General features: G+C 39.5%; 1 protein-coding gene across 9 annotated transcripts in view; it reads right to left on the bottom strand.

Annotated features, from left to right (window-relative positions):
* RGS7 (regulator of G protein signaling 7) overlaps nt 1–23,046 on the bottom strand; it is a 487,753-nt gene that overhangs the window by 243,500 nt on the left and 221,207 nt on the right. For all 9 annotated transcript variants that reach the window (XM_023632432.2, XM_023632434.2, XM_023632435.2 and 6 more), the window contains exon 3: nt 20,957–21,053. In XM_023632432.2, coding sequence (XP_023488200.1) covers nt 20,957–21,053 — 97 coding nt within the window. The remainder of the gene's footprint in view (nt 1–20,956; nt 21,054–23,046) is intronic.

Here is a 23,046-nt window from a genome sequence, read left to right as displayed (position 1 = left end):
GGAAGCTCAATCAATACTTCTCTCCAGGTATGCGTACGTGCGTACCTGTCTTCCTATAAAATGTCCTTCCTTTATACTTCCAGATCCCTTTAGGATGGAAACAAACCCCAGTACAGGAAGGCCATTGCTCTGGGGTCAGCGACTTTCTCCAGAGGGGAATTCCCTCAACTCCCAGCTAGACAGTGTGCACGCCATTATCAGCGCCCTGGGGGCAGGCTGGAGAAAGGAGGGCAAAGTCCTCGAGTTCAATAATACAGACTTAAACTCACGTGCCTTTTCCATTCCAGATGTCCCTATTCTCCCCGGGGTTCTCAAGTTAGAAGCTTCCCAGTACTTGCAGAGAATGAAACTCTGTAACTTGGTTGGGAGTTTACATGGAGTGGGGAAGGGACGTGGGGATCCAGCTTCTCAACATCCATTGTTTCAACAGATCCACCTCTTTCCAGCCCTTTTCCTAGCTAAGTCTTTCACGGTACTGAGTTCTGCGGGGCAAACGGGCTCCTTTCTCAGTGGTGTCCCCTGTTGGAAGTTGGGTTATAGCTCCGTCCGGTCTGCTAAGTGTGGATGCTTTCTTCTTTTCTGCCTGTTCTCCTCATCCTTGTAGGTTGACACCGTTTAAACTTTCCTTTGCTGACACTTCTGTGGGTTTGGGGAAGGAGATAAACTCTATTGTTCAGCCTTCCATATATGACGAGAAACCCCAGAATATGCCTCCTCATTTTCGTACTGTCGGTGCGTTTTACAGAACCTGACTTTAGCACGTGCTCAATGAAAAGTCATCTCGGAAGATGTCGTTAGGTAGGACAAACGTCCACTTTGACTACGAAGTTAGATATACTAGTTTGGTTCAAAGGAAATATTTTCTGAGCACATATTCCACACCAGGACCATTGATGGGATATGAGGGCAAATAAAACACAACTCTTACTTCTTGTGGTCCATCTTGTGGTGAAATTCCCTCAGAAAGAGGTGAATCTGCAAAATTGCCATGGGAATAAGAGAATGCATGACCCAGGTAGTGTTTCTGGCATCCGAGAAGAAGAAAAAGCCACAGAAACCTGATTACAGGCAGATAATTAAGAAGCTAATAGACAATACCCCGTGGAATTAATTCACCCCTTAACATCCTTTATAAATGTCATCTTCCTTCTTTGAATCTTTGCAACTGTGGTAAGTTAAGTCCAGGCCATAGACCTCAGAGATAAAAATAGGTGATTAACTGCCTTCGTATCTTAGCTTGTTTTAATTTGAAGGTGAAAAAAATGATACTCTATTTCAGTTTTGCAACCCAAAGAAATAAAAATGTGCAACTTTAAAAGGAAATTTTCACTCTAAGAAAAAAAATCAAAATACCAAGTTTGGTGTCAGATGCAAAGAATCTCTTGGAAACGGATAAGGATTAAGGATAATTAAGAGGAATGTATAATTCAGAATGCATTGCCAGAAGCCCAGGTTAAGCCAACTTAAGTAAAGTGGGAATTTATTGGCTTAGCAGCTGAACAGCTTCAGGTACAGCTGGCTGCAGGTTGTTCTCTACTCTATAGCTCTGATCTCTTCCTCACTGGTTTCACTCTCAGACAAATTTCACCCTCAGGTTTATACCTACCCGCTGAACGATATACAGAAAGAGAGTCTTTCCCCGATGGTTCTAGCAAAAGCACTGGCCATGAGTCTCTGATTTGCCAGGCCTGAGTCGCACTCCCTCCCTTCACCCGAGATCCAGAGGTTAGGTTCCTCCATGAAAACCACATGGACTAAGAGTAGAGTGAGGTGGTTACTCCCCAAAATTCAGGGAGATGGTGCCAGGAACAGGGGGCATGGCTTTTAAGCCAGCAAATAGGATAGCTACTAACTGGCGTAAAATAACACTGGCCTTGGAGTTTTGGCTGCATCACCATTTTCAAAAACTCTTTAAGTTCTGAAATGGGCCAGGCTGCTTAGCACCGAGAGGTGGTTTCGAATGTAGCTATTTTTGAATTATTTACCGATCCTCCACCGCATTTGCTCCCAGCAACTGTTAACATCCATCTCTTGCTAAAAGGCCACCTGACCAGAAAGGTTAAGAGAAATATTCAATAACCTCTAGAGAAAGGGTGGAATACTTATTTTTAGCTTTCTGGTATTTGATCATAAACGCTCTCAATCTGGAATGACTTCAAGGCGATTTGTACATCTGAAGGCTGCCAAAAAGAGAAGGGGGGAAAAAGTCATATATTAAAGGAAACCTCCTCGCTCTCACCCGAAAGAGGAAGATTTTTTAAATTTTTAAAGAAAATGTTAGTTCTATTTTTAACTCCCCTTTGGGTTCTCTAAGGCTAAGAGGAGAAACAGGTCTGGTAGCAAGAAGATTTCAAACCAAAGATTTTACCCCTAGAACTCATTAACCCTGTATTACAAGTGTTTGACAAGGGGGAGAAGGAGACAGCAGGCCTTTTGCACGTGGTCCAGGCCTCAATAACCTCAGTACCTTTCACTGATGGTCTGGAAGGTTTCTAAGATGAAATTTATTCTGAGGGAGAAAGGTCACTGAAACCCAAGATCTCATGAAGACGTGTGGGCCAGGAAAACTGTCCTTCTACAACGAGATACCAAGTTCGCTGTGGCCGTAAGACACCACTCTCTGGGGGGCGAACGATGATTCTTTCCATCATTTACATCCAGCTTTTCTTTCCAAACACTCGAAATCCGCAGTGCAACTCCTTTGACTGCATCTTCCACCTTGACTCTTGGAATGAAACATCCATTACCAAACTCTGCTCCAAATTCATTTGAAGTTGGCAATTTTCAGGTTTCAACTTGTAGTGGCTTGAGACTCAAAGCCATCCTAGGATTATCCGAGCATAGGGCAGCCCACCTGAGGACCCCACAGAGCGTCATCTGTGTCTGCTCTGATGTGTGGAACCGATGATCCTGGTTGATTCAGGTGCTATGTCTCTCAGACTGAGCCTCTTCATCTGCCTCCACATCTCTCTGCTTTTCTGCGATGATTTCTTCCCTGGCCGTCCCACCTCTTCCAGGCGGCTTCCCGGCACCGTGAACACCCACAGACACCAACAATTCAGCATTTAACAACACACTGTCTTCCATTCCTCCCTAACTATTTCAAACGGCAAAATTTTGCTGTCACAAAAATTTGGAATTTTAGTACGGCTATGATAAATACTTTCTGGTTTAATGCCTCCCTGAGCAATCTCTGAACAGACCATCTGAAGCTTGATGGCCAGGCGTTCTCAATAGAGGGTTAGGTCTGAGTGATTTGAATTCCCAATAGTATTATGAGGCAAAAATTTGTCTCTTAGACCAATAATAATTAGACCTAAAATCACATTAAAGTGATCTTTGGACTTAATGTAGTGTCTCTTCATTTAGATCCAGTCTGAGTGTATGGTTTCTGTTTAAAAGAAAAGCATTTTGGGGGGCCAGGGCTAGCCCGGTGGTGCAGCGGTTAAGTTCACACATTCCGTCTGCGGCCCAGGGTTGACAGGTTTGGATCCTGGGCGTGGACCTATGCATCGCTTGGCAAGCCATGCTGTGGCAGGCGTCCTACATAAAACAGAGGAAGATGGGTACAGATGTTAGGTCAGGGCCAGTCTTCCTCAGCAAAAAGAGGAGGACTGGCAGCAGTTAGCTCAGGGCTAATCTTCCTCAAAAAAAAATAAAAATAAAAATAAAAATAAAAATAAAAAATAAAGGAAAAGCATTCTGTCATTGAATTGTGCTGCACTTAATGGGCAACTGACTTTTATTTACATCCGGGTAGTTCTTTGCACATTAGGTTCTTTCCTGTGAGAATTAAGCACTCTTCAGTAAACACTGGGGAAAATTTTGCTCAGGGAGAAGCTCCAATGCAACCCAAAAAAAGGGATGTAGTTTTGAAAATTGTCATTTTTGTTCACATGGTAAAATCTGACCTTGTGTAAATAATTCCCCAAATCTCCAGCTAAACAGAGAGGTCATGGTCAGGTTCATTCCACATCACAGGCTAGAGAAAAAACTAGAAACCCAACTTCATAGCTTTCCTTTTCTGACTCTCCCTGGTCCTTAGAAACCCTCTTAAATCAACTGTTCTTTCTCAACAGAGTCCTGTGTACAGCGGAAAAAAGGATTGGCTCAGAAACATAATTTTGTACATGATTTCCACAAGAAAATGTTTCAAAGAAGAAATTTAAAAACAAACAACTACCCCAAATATTTCTTTGCAACACAATGTGAAAAAGGGGAGTTAGGACAATCTTATATTTACACAGAAAGTACCACTGTTTCCCTGGAGACAGAACTAAGCAGTGAAACAAATGAGATGAGTTAGCAGGAATCTGATCCAAAGAATAAACGCAAGAGACAAACATGGCTAACCACGATGCAAACGTGTTCTGCGGTGATCAATAATAAGAACAAATCTGAAAACTGTGTCATGCGATAATCCTGGTATTTGGAGGGAAGTGATGGCCTCGCTGAGTGGGATTCAGGATGTGGCGGGACCTGGCCCGCATTCTGGGCACGTGTGGTCTGCAGTTCCTGTGTCTGCAGCTCAGAGTCAGGGGAAGGGGAGGGGAGAAGGAAAAGGGAGGGGGTCCAGGGCCTTTGGGGCAGTGATGGGTCCCCAGGGATGTTTGCACAGGCACAGTTCCTTCTTTAGCCCTCTAGCCATTGGTCTCTGCTTTGTTCTGTTTCCTTCCACCACCCCGTTCTTCTTCAGTACAGCTCCACATGCAGTTTTTCTTCTCCTTCGTGGACTGTTCATATCTCCTTTCTCACTGGATAAGACGCCAATGTATTAAGATGAATAGATCAACGTTTATAAAGTAATCAAGTCTCAAAAAAAAGAAAGCCACTTGATTACTACCCATGTCTCCCTACGGTGAGAAGTCTCTTCCTGGACTGATTTCTCTGTAAAGAAAGGGGCATTTTCAAGCTAAAAGCAGAATGAAGTATGGAAGGATAAATAACGCAAATTATCTTATGGAATCAGATTATGATATATATTATATATAATATTTACCTATATGTTATATAATATGACATACTATCATAATATATAATTATGAGATGTATTATCATAATATGTATAAATATATATACATCAGATTAACCTAGATTCAAATGGCAGCTCTACTGCTTGCTAAGTGTGTGACCTGGGGCAAGTTATTTAACCTGATCTTTCTTTTACTTATCTTGTAAGGATGCTAATGTATAAAATACTACATCTAAAAAGTTAATATTTACTGAGTGCCGAGTACATTGTTAGCACTCACTGAATGCTCGCAGTTGCTGTGATACTTTTTACGGCCAAAACACATTCACATTCATATATGCGCGAGAGCCAGAGCTGTCATTTAATATACGATGTTCTCCTCGGCAACCTGAGAAATAGGACTTCAATCCAGGTCCCTTTACCACCAGTATAAACTCTTTCCTCTATTCCAGACAGGCTTTGAAGACTATTTACATTTCAATATGGAAATGTCCAATGTTCTCAAAATTCACTTTAAATCAAATAATAAAATTCAAATTGAAAGTGTTTTTGGGCTCTGGAGGAATTTGAAAATTGTGTTCAATTTCCTGATTCTCCATCCTGAAACCCATGGAAGCTTGTAACAGATAGCAAAGCAGAGCTGCCATCTTTCTAGTGCTCCCCACTGAGATAAAAGCATCGTGCAGCAGCAGACGCCAACAGAGCAAATAATTAGACTGAGTGCTGTGCTCACTGCCAAGGAAGCGAGAAGTGAAATTTGTTGTGTATGTACCTGAGTGTCTGGAGCATCAGCTGTCCTATGAGAAGTCATTAACATTTGCTGAGTGGCTACTATGTGCCAGACACTGAGGGCTATAAATTGAAATGAGAGATTATTCTTGTTCTCCAGGTGCTGACAGCCTCTAGTAGGGATCATATCACATGCCCGTAGAGGACAAAATGTCAGGTAAAATAAATTCCACGAGGAAGAACACAGTACTAGGAAAATCCAAAGATAGGAAGATTAATGCAGGCTGGCCTGGGGATGGAGATGACATGGGAGTAAAGACTGAATGGTTCTCTCTTCCAGAATTACTGGGAAGTGAAAATTTGGAGCCCTATTACCTATGTTCTGAGAGAAAGAGGTATGAAGAGAAAACCAGATGGTGTCATCAGAATAAAAAGGCAATATAAAATGTTAGATTACACACACACCTTGAAAGTGTTGTGCTCTAATTCATTATTTCACAAAAACACATCTAGACTAGCAATTCAGTCATCAAGAGCTATTCATTCTTGGGGATAATGAGGACTTCAGTGTCACCCTAATTAAATGTCAATCCCTAGGGTTAATTTTGATCTCCTCTCAAAAGAAAGCAATGTTAACGTATTAATTCAAAGAAGTAAAACTCCCCTTTAATAGGATTTTCTTTAGCAACCTATCATTTCCGAGGATTTTAGAAAAGAACTCTCCAATGAACAAAATTAAGCTTTGCAGGTCTGTTGCTTTAAAGAAAAGTTGACATTTGTGAGAAAGAATTTCCAGAGTAGATTACTACAAAATGAAAATTTAATAGGTCTGCATCAGTTAAATCTCCCAGGGTAAATTTGGAAGACGGCCTCCGACTTCCACTCTTTTATTCTTTCAGTAATTGTCCAGATGGCACAACCCACCGAGTACTGACATTGTAATAATATGGAAATTAGTTAAGAAAATCAAAATGTTATTTATTTCAGGAAAAAATCAATATCAATATAAAATGATCTTACGTTCAAATGATAAGATATGAAAAGAGCAGTTAACAAGACTTTATCTCCTTGGAAGATTTCAATTACATATACATAGTTATTTGTTGTGAGGAATAAGAGATAAGATGCATTAAAGAGGGTTAAAGGCTTTAAGGTACTTTGAGATGTGGGGAATGGTTATTATTTAACGAAAGTAACAGGAATTCAACAAGTACCTTTTGAGTACCTACAAAGAAAACCTTGTGCTAAATGCTACATAGCATCCAACAGAGGTAATCCCTTCGTTTTACAACAGGTTAATTATCTAGGAGAGAAAAGAAGGCCCAGATCTGAGTCTTATCTGAGCTTCTGAAGGTGGCAGTAAAAGTCATAATATTAACGGTAATAACTATAATCATGTTTCCATTTATTGCTCATTTTCTATGTGCCACACACAGATATATTGAATTGCCCAGTAACAACATCAAAAAATGACAATAAAGCCCAAATATCCCATCTTTTTCTTGTTCATCTCTTGTGCATGTACTATCTATAGTGATCAAACCCTTTTCAAAATATTTATATTTTTAACACATGACCAGTAGCAAGTTCTACTTTTTAATTACTCAAGCTGTATAAACCACTAATATCTCTTTTATGTCCAAAAGCTGCCTTTTCAAGGGATGCCCCTTTATTGAATCTATTCAAACTCTGTTAAGTCGGCCTTGAGGTTGGATAGAAAATGGCATGAGATGGTTCTAATTCTGGAGAGCTCACATTCATTTGGTTTTGAACATGGGTAGGACAGGCTTTGATTTCTACTCAATTCCCTCCCATGTTATACTCAACACCTTACTGGAGACCTCGTGTGGTTTTGTTGATCAAAGGGGCACAATAGAGCAGTGACTTTAGAGACAAGACTCTTTGTGGCTTTCTGGTTCCTTTCATGGGCCTCCACTCTTAGTGTTGAACATGTCCTCCCCAAACTTGACTTTGTGGGTTTTTTGTAAGTGTATTACTTTCTACATGGCTAAATTTTATCTCTCTTGACAACTTCCTGGACCTTCATATATCCTGGTGTTCTCATCTTTGATTTTTTTTTCTTGGCTTGGCTTTTCACTTTTTAGTGCAATTAGACATCATCTGTAAATCTGAAGAGTCCAGACGCTTATAAAGATAATATTTAAAGGCTAAGGTAAAATTCAACACCAGTTGGGATTCCCCAGAATTCTAAAAAGTTGTTTGTTTATGACTATACTACATTTTCTGCCTTTTATATTGTTCCTTAACCATGCCAAAATAATCCCAACACTGCCATGTACAGTCTGTTTTTGTAGAAATGTAGTAATGGTGTTTGGAAACTCGAAATGAAGTCCATCAATTTGCCTTTTTCCCAAATTCCAAAAAAGAAGTTACAATATTAGTGAGGCTCAATATTTCTTCATAGAATCTTGGCTATAGGTTTGCCATTCACCCTGCATTTAACTATGGATCCTCTCAGATTCCCAGGTAGGGATGAGAGAACTAGAATTTCATCCACATGGTTCTTGAAGTCTTTTCCAGAGAGCTCCTTAAGGAGAGAAATTCAGTATTTTGTAGGCACAGTGATATTTGTCAGAGTAAGTTACATATTTTGGCCCATTGTTAATGATTTACTCTTGAGTTCGGTTCATAATCTTAAGTAGAACAATCCATCTTCAGAGGTTTATTTACAGCTGTTGGCCATACAGCAACCAAACGATTCAGTTGTGTTGGGAAGAGTCTTTCCTTTAGCAGTGACATCACAGGGAGAAGCCATGATGTTCTGAGTAGAAGACAGGGTCATAGAAATGTTGGTTCCAGAAATCCAACATGGGTGGTAGTCAGAGAGGACTCTTACTTGTAGACTTTGATAGACATATTTATGTGTTTGGACAGCATTTTTCCTCTCTGGAATGGGGTTATCTGAAGAACAAAATCAAGTCCAATCCCAATAAAATTCACTTAAAATACAAAATAGCAAATTCAAATGTTCAGAAAGTACTAGAGGGAAGTGAAGCCACCTCTACAGTTAGCCTGAAAAAGAAAACAGTTCCTGGGCCTTTACAGCCATAAAGAAAGCTGAGGCTAAAATCAAAGCATTTGCATATTCCTAAATTTGTACTGTTTCTTCCAGCATTCTGTTGAAAATAAGTAAGAGCTTGCTTTTCATCTTGGTCATATCAAATTGATTCAAATGCATTTTAAAATAACTCATTTCTGTACAAATAGAGTAAAAACCTAATAAATAGTTAATCTTGTCATTTCCCAGTACTATTTCGTTGTTAGAGAAAGAATTATCTAGAACACATGCCAGAGAGTCCAAGTGGCTGAGATTGGAATTCTTTACTATTTCTTAGCACTTCACTGTGCTATTTTACAATAAGGAAAGAGTGACACCCACGAGGGGGTGAAGAATCTTTCACAGCAAAGATCACTTAAATATGTATTTGATTATGTGACAGCTCAGCTTCTGCTCTTGTTCCCCAGCTTGGCCGACTGTGTAGTTACTACGTGCCAGTTGCTTTGTCTCTTTGTCAGAGAGGTGTGTCAAGAAGATGATAAAGAAAGGACTGGCTTTTTGCAAATATTCGTGTCTCTTGCAGATCTAGTTAACATTTCTTGTTTTCTCCAAGAATTATCTTTTCAGAACTGAACTTTAAGAGCTGCCAATATTTTTAGAATACTTTTTTCTTTCTTATTTACTGCTCATAAATTTCCCCTTTGCATTCTTGAATTTTCTTCGGGATATTATAAAAGTAAAATATTACAAACATAATTTCTGCCAACATATTTCAGAATTGTTTTCAAAAGCAATCTATTTCTCTCCGAATTTCTGTAGAACCCATGACAGCTGTTCCAATGGTGATGAAAAATACTTCACAGTAAGATGTCAGTTTAAGAAAGGAGCATCTTAGATTCTTGGAAGCATCTTAGAATTACCTAGTTTTTCAGTCTCCACAGAAAAGTATCCCACATTATTTCTTCTTATTGTCTTTAAGTTGACTCCAAATATAATCAAGTTTAAGTCAAACAAGGCAGCTTGAAAGCTGTTGTCAAAAACATTTAGACTAGACCTCCCTATTAATTTCTGACCATTTTCTTCCCTATTTTCAGCGCTTGATTCAGAGCAGGCACCTGCCTTTTGGGCTCCTGAGAATTTGTTCAGTAAGTTTAATCTTCAAACACCTTAAATAACCTGATTTAATAGGAACCTTTTTATTTGATAGCTGCCAACAGACAGCCCTGGAGACTTTTCTGATCTCAGTGGGCTGCCCCACAAGCATGGTCCAATTCAAGTTTAATGAAAAACTACACCATTTACAAAGAACTGAGAAGAGAATTCTGGTTTATTTCCTGCTGTGGCTTACATTGGAAACACAGTAATTTCCGTCATCCCACTGGAAGAAATAAAACTTATCCAATAGGTAAAGCCTTATTTCACCATGATCTAGAATAGTGGAAATACTGAATGTCCAGAATATAAGAACTTCGAAATGCCCTGAACAATCATGGAGGGTGACATCTGCAAACATGTTCCATTCTCAGCTAGGTTAATTTGCAGGGAGTGGGGTGGCAGTGGTGGATCTTTCTAGAGATATTAACTGAGGCTTGGCCGAGCATTGGTGTTAAGCTTATAAATCATGAACACAGTGATGGCTTCTCCCCTCACACTCTTCTACAATGGGCAGGTCATGAGCCTTTTTGAATAAAGAGGCTTAGAGAAGACTTTGAACTTCACGTGCTGACTAGTTCTCTTTGTTAAGACTCAGAGAAGCACTGGGCTCTTTATTCCCCAAGTGCTAGCTCTCCAGACCCAGCACAGTATGATTCCCAGTCACTTACACAAGGTCTTTATGGTTCATCTTGAGCCTGTCTCCCTTGCTTCTCCAAGTGGACTGTGCCCAACAATCCTGCTGGCCAGGATCTAAGAGCAAGCATGTACGAACCATGCATTCTGCTCATCCCTAAGTGCTTTTGTTCACAGAGGTCCATCTTTGGTCATCCAATTTTCTCATTCCACACACAGCTCCAAAAGAGAGCTCATCTACTCGACTTCTAACCAACAGTCCACCAACAGTAGATAGATCTCATCTACTTCTTGTGTTGCTTCATACCCACGAATTCCAGATCTGTACATCCAAGAGCTGAACTTTTCACTTGGTTGTTCTATGGGTATCTGAAATTCAACATGTTCGAAATTTATCATCCCTTCCTCATCATCTGTATGAACAGAGAGTGAGAATGAATATTTCCTGTGTTTCCCAGTTCATTTTCTGAAAGGCATCATTGTGGATTCATTCTCAAGGTCATACACATGGGTGCTGTTGTTGGCGGTGCCTTCTCCCTTAATTCATCTGCTCTCTCACTTCCCCTCTACCACTAACCTTGTCATTGAATGGGTAAGGAAGTCCTTATTCATCCTATTTTTTCTTAAATTCCCCTGGCCCTGTCTTGTTCCACGCTTTTATAATCTCTGGTCTAGGTCACAGTCACAGCTCCCATCCTTGTCTCCCTTCTCTACAAACTGATACTTAATCTCTATATTTGTCCAGAGAAATCTCCATTAGAAAATTAACAATGCCATTTTCTTGCTTAATATTAGTCATTTACTACTTTTTTCAGGATAAAATTCTAACTCCTGCCTTCAATTCTAATTTCTGTCTTCTGCTTTGCTCTCCACACTCACCTCTCTGCACTCAACACCTCATCCTTGCGTCAAGGTCACTCTGTAAGTTTTGGAGTGCCCTGAGTTTATCACGTCCTTTCAAACCTTTGAAGTTTTGCACAAGTGCTTCCCTTTTGTCTGGCTAACTCTGACTCATCCTTTACAGTGAATCTCAGACGTCACCTTTCCAAGGCATGTCTCTGACCCCAGGAACCTGGGTTAAATTCCACACCCTGCTGCTGCACTCTGGGTTCACCTCCATCATGGAAATTATCGCGCCTTATTCATTTGTCTATCTTCTCACTACAGAGTGATCTCCTCAAGGACAGAGACCACATCTTACTCCTCTGTGTCTCCAGGCCTGGCAAAATGCTCACAACACAGTAGGCTCCTGAGGCCTGTTTAATTTATTAACAAATAGGAATCTACAGAGCTTGGGGTACAGCCAGCTCCCGGTACCCACCTCAAAGAAACCAAGGAGTTAATGCGTATGCTCTTGCTCATGTGATTTATACTATGCATAAAGATAACTGCATAATTTTTTTTTCATTTGAACACCATTTAAAGGGCAAAAACAAATTGGCTGAAAGATCTTTAAAAATCCAAATAATCGACATATTTTGACAAAGCCTCGCAATCACAATATGTAACTACTTTCACAATCCACATGAATGCAAATATTTCTTCTAAAAGTTGCAATTATTATTCAGCCATTTAACAAATATTTAATGAACACCTCCTATGTTAGACATTGTTTTTGATGCTGGGGTTACAAAAGTGAGCAGACGGAACCTTCCTGTAGTTTACAGTATTGTCTGGAAGATAGATATTAATCAAATACCACCACTAATGAGTTTATAACTACAAAATAGAATAAAGTACTCTGAAAGAAAAGAATGTAGTTTTATGAGTGTATTTAAGAAAGGAAACTGGGGTAGACCTGAGATGAGTAGGTCTAAACTGAACAAAGGTGGGAAAAGGAAGGAGGCATCCCAAACAGAGGAAACAGCACCAGGGTGGAAATCGCCCGTGGAAAGAGGGGGCGCATGAAGTCTAGGAAGTGAAGCGCCCTCTGTGGCTAGAACGAGAGAGAAAGATGGATCGTGCTGTGAGACAGGTCTGACAGTCAGGGAGGGACTGAACTACGTTGCTGCTTAGGAGTCTTGTTAAAGCTTTTAGTCTTAATCCTAAAATGAGAGAAGGATTTCAATGGATCAGATTTGCAACTTGAAAACAGCAGTGTGGCTGCCCTTGGAGAGAGAGAGGATAAAGGGCAGAGTGCAGCTGGGAGTCAATGTGATAATTCAGGTGAGTGGAGATGGCAGTGCGGCTAGAGCAACACAAGAGTAGATGGCCAAAAGCCAATGGATTTGCTGGCTGCTTAGAGGAGAATATTGACAAGAGTTGATGAAATAGGCATGAGAAGAGAGCACCATAGAAAGAGAAGTCAAAGTGACTCCAGCATTTCTGGCATGTGCCATCTTCCCTGAGACAGAAAACAGGGAAGAGGCTGAGGAAAAGACTACAAATTTAATTCTGGACATGCTGAGCTTGAGGTTCTTTTGGGACATCCAAGTGGAAATGCCGCATAAGGAGTTGAATATATTACAGTTCAGAAAAAAGCTCTGGACTAGAGGTATGCATTTGGAAGGGTGCATAAAGCTTGTAATTAAAGCTATGGGCATGGATGACGTCGGCCAGGGAAAGAAAATGCAGTAAGATTTCCACTGGTGCTTTATCATTCCAGCTGTCTTGTGAATAGTCTAGTCTATTGTGTTCACCTCCAGCAATCCTCTTCCCACAATTTCCCTTCTCTGCCTTCTCTGAATTATAGAATTTACATGGAAAGGAAACTTAGAGATCATCAGGTCTAATCTCCAAATTTTAGACATGAAGAAACTGTAGCTGTTTTCTCAAGGTCATGCAAGTCCTCAGAGACAAAATGGAGTAAAAGCTCGGGTCTTTTTGACAAGTACTTCAAAGAGTTTCCATCTGGAGGGGGACATGTTGGGAGACAAATGTAGGGTCTCCAATACTTAGAATCCTATAGATGCTGAAATGTGCTCATTTGTCATGATGAAACAACACAGACCCATGCAAAGGACCACATTTGTGGGGGAACCCCTTGGTGGGGGTGAAAAGGGAATGGGATCTCGAATTGGATTGATCTTGGTTTGAATATTAGTAAACTGCAAAACTGGACCAAAAATTTGAACTCTCCATTTCCTTCTCTATGAAATAGAGATGAAAAATCACCTTGAAGTGTTGTAAGGAATAAAACTAATATATTAAAACCCACTAGCCACATAGCAGGCTCCCAAATTACTAATGATTTCCTCCAAAATAAAAAAAGAATCTCCTACATAATATAAAAGTAATTGTTATATATAATTTATAATTGTTATATATAATATATAATTCCTATTTTAAAATATAAAATCAAAATAACAAACCCTTATTTTTTAAAAAAAAATCTTTATTATTAAAAAGAAAATCCCAGTGGCTGATCCAATTTTTATTCAGTTATTATAATTATTATAATTATTCAATTATTATAATATTTTCTAGAAGTAAAGCACCAAAAACCTCCCTATTTCAACAACTTGTTGTAAGAAACTGAAAACCTATGTGGTCAGTTTTAATTTATTCAAATATGTGTGTAGCCAAGATAAATAGTATAGTTGTAAAATACCATCAAAGATGGAGCAGTGCTGTGAAAAATGTAACATTAATCATTTCCTCTTTTATTCACAAAGTTTTATGCTCCATCTGGACTTGGATCTCTACTCGGCTTTCATTCAGAGTTTAAATACAAAAGATTTTCAGCTGATATGAGTGTCATAGCTTGCTTTACCAAAGCTTTTCAGATGAGAGATGAATATACATTATAAGTTACAGGATATGAATTCTAGGGCAAGAGCTATGATGTAGGAATAAGACTTGTGGGGTTCATTCAGAGAAAATCCTCAGAAAAATCTGCAAATATTGTATTTTTAGCTTTATAGTTTTTTTTTTCCGATTTGAAGATATAATTGTGTAAAAATTGCATGAGTTCTTTATGCAACTCTCATGCAATAATATTGGAAATGCGTCCTTCACTTTGTAATGTGATGGAGAGCCTCAATTTGGAGGCAAGCTGTAGCAGTAGACACCTCTCAGATACTTCTTCGGAACTTATTCCTTATCTACCTCCAAGCACGACTTGAAGCAATTTACAATTTTAATCTCCCCTCTCCCACCTCGTCTCTTTCACACACACACAGACACACACACCCCCACACACGCCAAATTAAAGCAACAGCAATAAAAGACAGGCGAAGAACCAATTAGAGGAAAAAGGAAAGTAGATGTGTTAGTGAAGAATCAGGTGAGAAAATACGAATGAAACATTAAATTTAGCAATGAACTTCCTGGAAACTAGAGAAATCAGGAAAAATGAAAATACAGGTTATACATTTCTCTTTGTTTTAAAAAGAGAAAAAGTTAAGATTATCTTCAAACATGAAATTTTAGTATCTTATTATAGAATAAATGTGTTTCATGGATTCTTCACAAGCAACTTAGAGAACATGAAGTAAATGTCTTTGATTATAACTTTGCAAAAGCTAACAAAATAGTATGTAAATGAGCACGTCTCTGCCCACTCTAAAGGCTTCTGTATCATTACACTCAAACCTCATAAAGGTCTTTCTTTTGGGAGTTAAAGACATGTAATTCAAGTTCTTGCTTAAAGATTCAATTATAAAGAGACAGCATTTATCAATGGAACAGAATAGAGAGTCCAGAAATAAGTCCACGCTTATATGGTCAATTAATCTATGACAAAAGAGGCAGGAATATACAATGGGGAAAAGACACTCTCTTCAATAAACCTTTCTGGGAAAACTGGACAGCTACATGCAAAAGAATGAAACGGGACCACTTTCTTACACCATACACAAAAGGAAACTCAAAAATGGATTAAAGACCTAAACCTAAGACCCGAAATCATAAAACTCCTGGAAGCAAACACAGGCAGTAAGCTCTCTGACATTGGTCTTAGCAGTATTTTTTTAGATATGTCTCCTCAGGCAAGGGCAACTAAAGAAAAAACAAATTAATGGGACTACATCAAACTAAAAAGCTTTTGCACATCGAAGAAAAGCATCAACAAAATGAAGGGCAACCCACTGAATGGGAGAAGATATTTGCAAATGATATATCTGATAAGGGGTTGATATCTAGAATAGGTAAAGAACTCATACAACTCAATATTGAAAAAACAAAAAGTCCAGTTAAAAAATGAGCAGAGGAACCTGAATAGACATTTTTCCAAAGAAGACATACAGATGGCCAACAGGCACATGAAAAGATGCTCAACATCTCTGATCATCAGGGAAATGCAAATCAAAACTACAATGAGATACTACCTCATTATGTCAGAATGGCTATATCAAAAAGACAAGAAATAACAAGTATTGGCAGGGATGTGGAGAAAAGGGAACCCTTGTGCACAATTGGGGAGAATGTAAATTGGTGCAGCCACTATGAAAAACAGTATGGAGTTTCCTCAAGAACTTAAAAATAGAACTACCATATGATCCAGCAATTCCATTTCTGGGCATTTATCTGAAGAAAACAGAAACACTAATTTGAAGAGATACACGCACCCCCATGTTCATTGAAGCATTATTTAGAATAACCAAGAAATAAAAGCAACATAAGTGTCCCTTCATAGATGAATGGATAAAGAAGATGTGGTATGCAGATACCATGAAATATTATTCAGCCATAAAAAAGAATTAAATCTTGCCATGGATGGACCTAGAGAGTGTTATGTTAAGTGAAATAAGTCAGACAGAAGAGGATAAATACCATATGATTTCACTTACATGTGGAATCTAAAAAACAAAACAAACGAACAGACAGAACAGAAACAAACTCATAGATTCAGAGAACAAACTGGTGCTTCCAGAGGGGAGGGAGGGTGAAGGAATGGGTGAAATAGGTCAAGGGGATCAAGAGGTAAAGATTTACATTTATAAAATAAATAAATCAAAGGGAAGTCATGTACAGCATAGGGAATATAATCTACAACGTTGTAATACTGTTACATGATGACAGACGGTAACTAGATCCTGTCATCATGTATAAAAATATTAAATCACTATGTTGTACACCTGTAACTAATATAATATTGAATGTCAATCACACTTGAAAAAAAATAAAATAGGAAGCTGGTCCTGTGGCCTAGAAGTTAAGCTCGGTGCACTCCTCTTCAGTGGCCCAGGTTCGGTTCCCGGGCGTAGACTTATACCATTCGGCAGTGGCCGTGCTGTGGCAGCGACCCACATACATAATAGAGGAAGATTGGCACAGAGGTTAGCTCAGGGTGAATCTTCCTCAGGAAAACTAAATAAATTAATTAATTAGATAAAATAAAGTGGAAATGTTTGAACAGTTCCCACAACTGACTTTTTAAACTCTGCAAACAGAAATCACCTCAGTTCATCACACCAGTTGAACATTTAGTGCCGACATATATGTGATCTGTCTATAACTCCACTAAAAGGAAAATATTAGCCCTCAAAACCCAGTATAGTAACTGGAACATAGTGGATATTTAATCAGTGTTTGTTGAACTGAAAAATCTAAAGGAAAATATAGTTAGCATGCCTCTAAGACTAGCAGGTGCATTTTTTTTTATCAGCTTAAAAGTACTAACACCCTGGTTGCATCTCAGTTCTAATGAATTAAAATATCTGCAGTTAGGGTTTGGAAATTTGCATTCCTATGGACCTCCCCACTGAATCTGCTGTAGATATAGGAAAAGTTTGAAGTAGAAAAGGGAAGTGGAGAATGTGGTAAAACCAAAGGCAGATGTCTTTGGACATCTGGAGGAGAGGAGGAATCCCAAAGGAAGTCTGTGCAGGTTGCAGCACTGGGTACCAGGAACCCAGGACTCTGCCGTATCGTCTCTGCTTCTCTTTCCTCATGTGTTTTCTTTTTCTCAGTCTGCAGCCAGGCTTCCTTCGCCTCCCTCCTCACATGGCTATTGTCCAGCCCCCAGGTCTACATCACCTCAGTGCCAGACACACACACACTTAACTGAAGTTTGGGAATGGGAAACAACAGAATCCCAGGAGAGAGAGAGCTGATGGGCTAGGCTTTGGTCAGCATCCACCACTGACCTCATCCCCTCAACTTGAGGGGGTGTGGTCGCAGACTACCAACGGAACTGTCTGAGCTACCTCTGCAATTGAGAAGGAAATTCTGGGCGAAAAACAATGCTGTGATTGGATCCACCCAAGGACATCTGCTATCCCATAGTTTAAGGGACAAGCATGGAGGGGTCATCCCAAGACGTTTCCTCTGATCCTGGAACCAAGGAAATCAGGATGCCTAAATTAACAATTCCAAAACCAAAATAATTAGAAAAGTCTTGGATGCTTAGCTGGAGGAAAAGCATCTATTAGGAGGGAGGAAAAACAAACAACCCTGAAGTCCAAACCATTGTTGGTAATATTATCTGTGTAATAGGATTCTTTGACATGATTCTGGGTCTGGATCTCAGATGTTGTGAGAGGATGGGGTTGCATAATCACTTTCTCAACACAGCTCTTTTCACCTGAGGTGGATGTGGGGATTACTTGGCTACCACGACATATGTATTCCTCAAGGATGTCCCCAGTGGAGTTGCATAGCACCCACCCCTCCACATAGCTGTAAACATTCATCTGGGGTGGGCTTGACTGAGGTCAGATTGCAGGGGAAAAGGTGACCAGAGCCCTTGAAAGGGAATAGAAAGATCTGCACAAGCAAGTTGGCCTGTGTACCCAGTGCCCTAGGTAAAGCCTACAGCCCAGTCCAGCCCTGCCTCCCTGCTTGAGGCAGTGCTTCCCGAACCTCAGTGTTAAAACTGGGGTTCTGATTTAGTGAGTCTGGGATGGGCGCACACCGTATTTCTAGTAAATTTCCAGGTGATGCTGATACTATTGGACCATGGGCCATGCTTTGAGCATCAAAGCTTTAGGGAGCATACGTGGGTAACCTGAAAGAGCTCAATTAACAATATTTGAGAACCTTTTCCCTGTGGAACAGACCCTAACAAGACAGACTCCTTTCCTCAACAATTGCACCAACCTCCTCTCACACATAACATCAATCATTCACCACAGCTGGTCTCTAGTTCTACTAAGGACAATAGCGTTAGTATACTCCTCTTTTCATTAGCGGCTCTGCAGTAGAACACGAGGCAGGCCTGGAGAGAGAAGGGAGAGGCAGAAAGAGGCAGGAGAGCAAGCAGCAGGCAGCAAGCTGGGCCACAAAAGAACACAGGAATTAACAATCTCAAGTCACCATAAGAAATATCAGGAGACAAAAATTGCTAAAAAAGACTGAAAAATGCTAGTAAAATGAATGGGACATGAGATCATTATAATTTGGGGATATTAATACAAAGAGGTTGGTAAATATGAGACATACCGATTAAATCTACAGCAAAGCATCTAATTAAACCTGTGAGCCAGAGAGCTCTGGAAAAATTTCTAGGAAACGTAGAATTATAATTGCAAACTAATTACATTAATATGAAAAATGACACTGATATTCTCTTTATTTAATAGCCACCATTGTTGTTTTATGTCACTGAACATTGCAGTAAGTATCCAGCACTTCATGGTTCCTTCTCAATCTATATGTCCAATATTACTTTTCAATTAAGATCTTAATATCGTCAATCAAGAGTTCTTCCAATAGGTTGCTGTATTGGAATTCTATGGAATTGTATTGGAATTGTATGACGTGTTGCTACTTGAAGAACTCAATCAAAAATTCTAGATTTACCGTTGGAGCAGATAACTCAAACTTGCAGCCCAGCTTAATCTGACAGGCAAAACTTTTCTGTTTATATATGTTGTCACAAAAATTCCTGAACAGGAATGCCTTTAGATAGGCCACGCACTGTAGAATTGACCACAGTTCACAGGTCAGATGGCAATTTAGTGCACTGACCTGCCTGGATTCTGAATATATTTCGGTTTGCAACCCCTGTATTCAGTATCTTAAGAAGATAAGTTCTCCTTCCCATTGGTCATGAAAACATGAGTAATTTTCATATTTGTGTTTAGATGTAAAGTTAATTCTCTGAGGGGTTGACTGCAAGGAGCTTAATATCTACAAGGGGATATAGGGCACAAATAAAAACAACCATCAGATACAGTGGAGCATAATAACCACTATCAGAGAGGCAATAAACAAGGTTTCTGAGAGCACAGAGAAAGCAAGCTCAGGACAGTTTTCTCCAAAGAGCTCTCTCGGCTGACTGTTGAAGAAGGGACAGAACTTCACAGTTAGAACGACCTGGAAGTCTGGGTGTGGGATGGTGGAGAGGGAAGAGATGGAGTAAAGTCCCAGATGTGGGAAAATACAGGGCATCATCGCGGAAGAGCAGGAAACTGGAACAAAGTGGGCATGAAAAACAGTAACAGGAAAAAAGAGGAGACATCTTGTTAGAGCAAAATGTCATTCTATTGCAGTTCTCATCGGCTCCATGCTCCCTCTCTCTTTCATCTGAGAGCAATGCAGCTATTAAACACCAACATCTGGGCCTGCTTATTTGTATTCTGGTCCTAATTATTACCCTCTCATCAAGGCTGAAGGCCTCCTGATCAGGGTCTTCTTTGGATCCTTGTTCATGAGGAAGCGTCACACAACTCCTGTTAATCAATCCCACGAAGCCCCTCCCCTCCACGTGCTGGGCCCCAGCCTCCTCACTCGCTGCTCAGGCTTGAGTCTGTCTGGCTCTGCCTCTCCTCTAAGCTGTGCCAGCCCAGGCCCCAGCATGCCCAAGTCCCCACGGCGTGGGCATTCACTGTCTCGTGGAGCCAGGGCTCTGACTTCTAACTGATTACCATCCCTTTCCTCCAGCCACTTCCAATCAAACCTGTGGGGTTTTCCTATTTCTGATAATGATACCTTTATCTCACAGTCACCCAATTAAACAACAAAACCTAAAAACCACTGGGTCATGTCCTCTTTTATCCGCCAAATCCTCATGCTTTTTCCTCTCTATTCCTTCACTCCCCGGATGTCAGACCCTTGGCACCCAAAGACTCTCATATCTGACCCCACTCCACTGGTTCCTATCTCTCCATCCTGTCCTCAGCAGTGTGACCACTTCAAGTTCTGCACGCACATCTGGTGGTAGTAGTGTTCTTAAAGCTGAAATGGCTCCTCATTTTCCAAACTCAGTTCATCACTGCTCTTCAGGAACCTTCTCCTGACTCCTCATTGATTGTTTTCACCCTCCTAACTTCTATATGCAATCTACCTCACATTGTTTCATATGTCTTTATTTTCATACTCTTTTCTGTTATTTCACATTTGTTCATTATGTCTTTTCAATTAGAGTAGCGTCATGATTTTTGTTTTTTTGTTTTGTTTTACTACCATTTGAAGAGTCCAACATGATTTGGAATATGGCATAAGCATTTTGTAAATAGTTATTGAATAATGAATTAGAGAAAGAGTTTCAGTAGTGAACAGCTAGAAGAGATTGAAATAGTTAAGCGAAAGATGCTGGACAAAGTAGAGCCACAGTGCAAACTTACCAGAGAAGACGCTGGGTATCTTGGAAAGAAAGCTTTTGACAGTACGGATGGGAATTCCATTTTTTTCATCTTGCATGCGTGCTATGACATCTTCCATCTAAATAACAATAATAACATAATGAAAACCTTTTATAAATTGAACTTTTTGAGAAAAACCAATTATAGCAATTTTGACACCAGTTTTTTCCAACTAAGAATAACGCCATCTAGATGCCTTTCTACACTTTGTCACATTAATATTTTTAGTTTGGTTAAAAGATAATAGAGAAAACAGCAAGAAAAGTGGCCATTTTAGAGTCCATTAAGCTGTTAAGGGGAATTTCGTGCTTTGAATATTGCCTCTCTCCTAGTTTCACACTTTTTGGTTACAAAGTTTGAGATAAATGAGTGTTTATTTTTGAAGTTGTCAGAAACCATTTTCACAGCAAAATTCATACTTCATTAATATTATCTCTACTGAACTCAGTGAGAAAGAAAATGGAAACCTTAAAAGCCTCTGCTTGGATTTCCTCTTCAAGCAAGAGAGTTTCAGTGTTTTGGTTTAGGTTAAAATTGTAAAACCTGCCTAGGAATCAAGACTGATTGCCACACTGCTGCTTCTCCTTCCCAGGCCTTTACTGAGGTATGATAGGAAATACACATGCACACATACATGCATAATACAGTGAATAGCCCTCTGCCCATTTAGCGGATTCCACGGTATCTATCCTTCTCTCAATCTGGTTGATACTCTTGCTTTTGCTTTTTGAAAAATTGTCACAGTTTTAAAGGGCTGTGCTTTCCAAAGTCTAATATGGAATTTAGTTCTGAATAACATTCATTGACATCATAGCCTCAGACTTTCCTTGTGTGCTTCTAAACCTGTGGTGCACATATATGCACAAACACACGCACATTTGTAGAATAGAACTCAACATCCATTCCTTATTTATTCATTGCACAAACAGTTACTGATCACTGACTCTAGACCAGATTCATCACTGAGCATTATGACATGAAAATGAATACAATACAATTCCTGCCCTCAAAAAATTCACAGTTAATATTGAAAACAATGCTGAAATTTGAGTAAGATTTGTAGTTTAGTTAATAGCATGGTACCAATTTCATTTTCCTGATTAGGATAATTATGCTAGAAAAATATAAGAGGTTAACATTAGGGTATATGGGAATTCTCTGTACTATTTTTGCATTATTTCTGTGTCTCAAATTATTCCAAAATAAAAAGTTAAAAAATCACAGTCTAAACTTTATATTAATGACTTATCCAATTTTCATCAACATAGCTTCAGAATGCTTTTCAACTAAGAAACATATTTGCCTGGATAAGTATTATGTGATTTATTAGCATGAGAAATAACTGGGATGTGAGGAGAAAGAGTTTGAGAGTAAGATAGGTCTGCATCTGACCCTTGGCTCTTCTCCTTATCATCCATGTTACTTGGAGCAAGTTACGTGACCTCTCCGAGGCTTAGTTTTCTCATCTGTAAAATGTGATAATAGCATTTATAGTATCTCCTTCACAGTGTTCTTGGGGTTGGGTTGGGGCTGAGGTGGGATAAAGTATTTTAAGGTTAAATGATACAGCATACATAAAGCACAGAATGTAAATGGACAATCAACATTGGACGTTAAATGTCCATGCACACCCCTAATACTTGGGGATGCTTATCCTGCCTCCTTTATGTTTCCTTTTCATGTGGAGGGAGCACCATTAGCCTAATCCTGCTGCCTCTTTCTGCCCCCTGACTCATTCCACTTCAAGGAGGGGGACTGACTTATCAGGTAGAAGAGTTAGGAATGAGGAATTGGCCTGTAGGGTCCATCCTTTTTCTTTTCTTTCTTTTAATTATTTTATTGAAGTCATATTGGCTTATAACATTGTGTAAATTTCAGGTGTACATCACTATATTTCAGTTTCTGTATAGACTGTATCGTGTTCACCACTAACAGTCCAGTTTTTCTCTGTCACCATAGATATGTGACCCTTTACCCCTTTCGCCTTCCCCCTATCCCTTTCCCTTCTGGGAGCCACTAATCTGTTCTCTTTATCCATGTGTTTGTTTATCTCTCACATATAAGTGAAATCA

Source organism: Equus caballus, chromosome 30 (assembly GCF_041296265.1).
Source record: "Equus caballus isolate H_3958 breed thoroughbred chromosome 30, TB-T2T, whole genome shotgun sequence".
NCBI classification, from domain to species: domain Eukaryota; kingdom Metazoa; phylum Chordata; class Mammalia; order Perissodactyla; family Equidae; genus Equus; species Equus caballus.
Note: the sequence above shows the minus strand (reverse complement) of the source record. Positions and strands in the feature narration are given on the sequence as shown.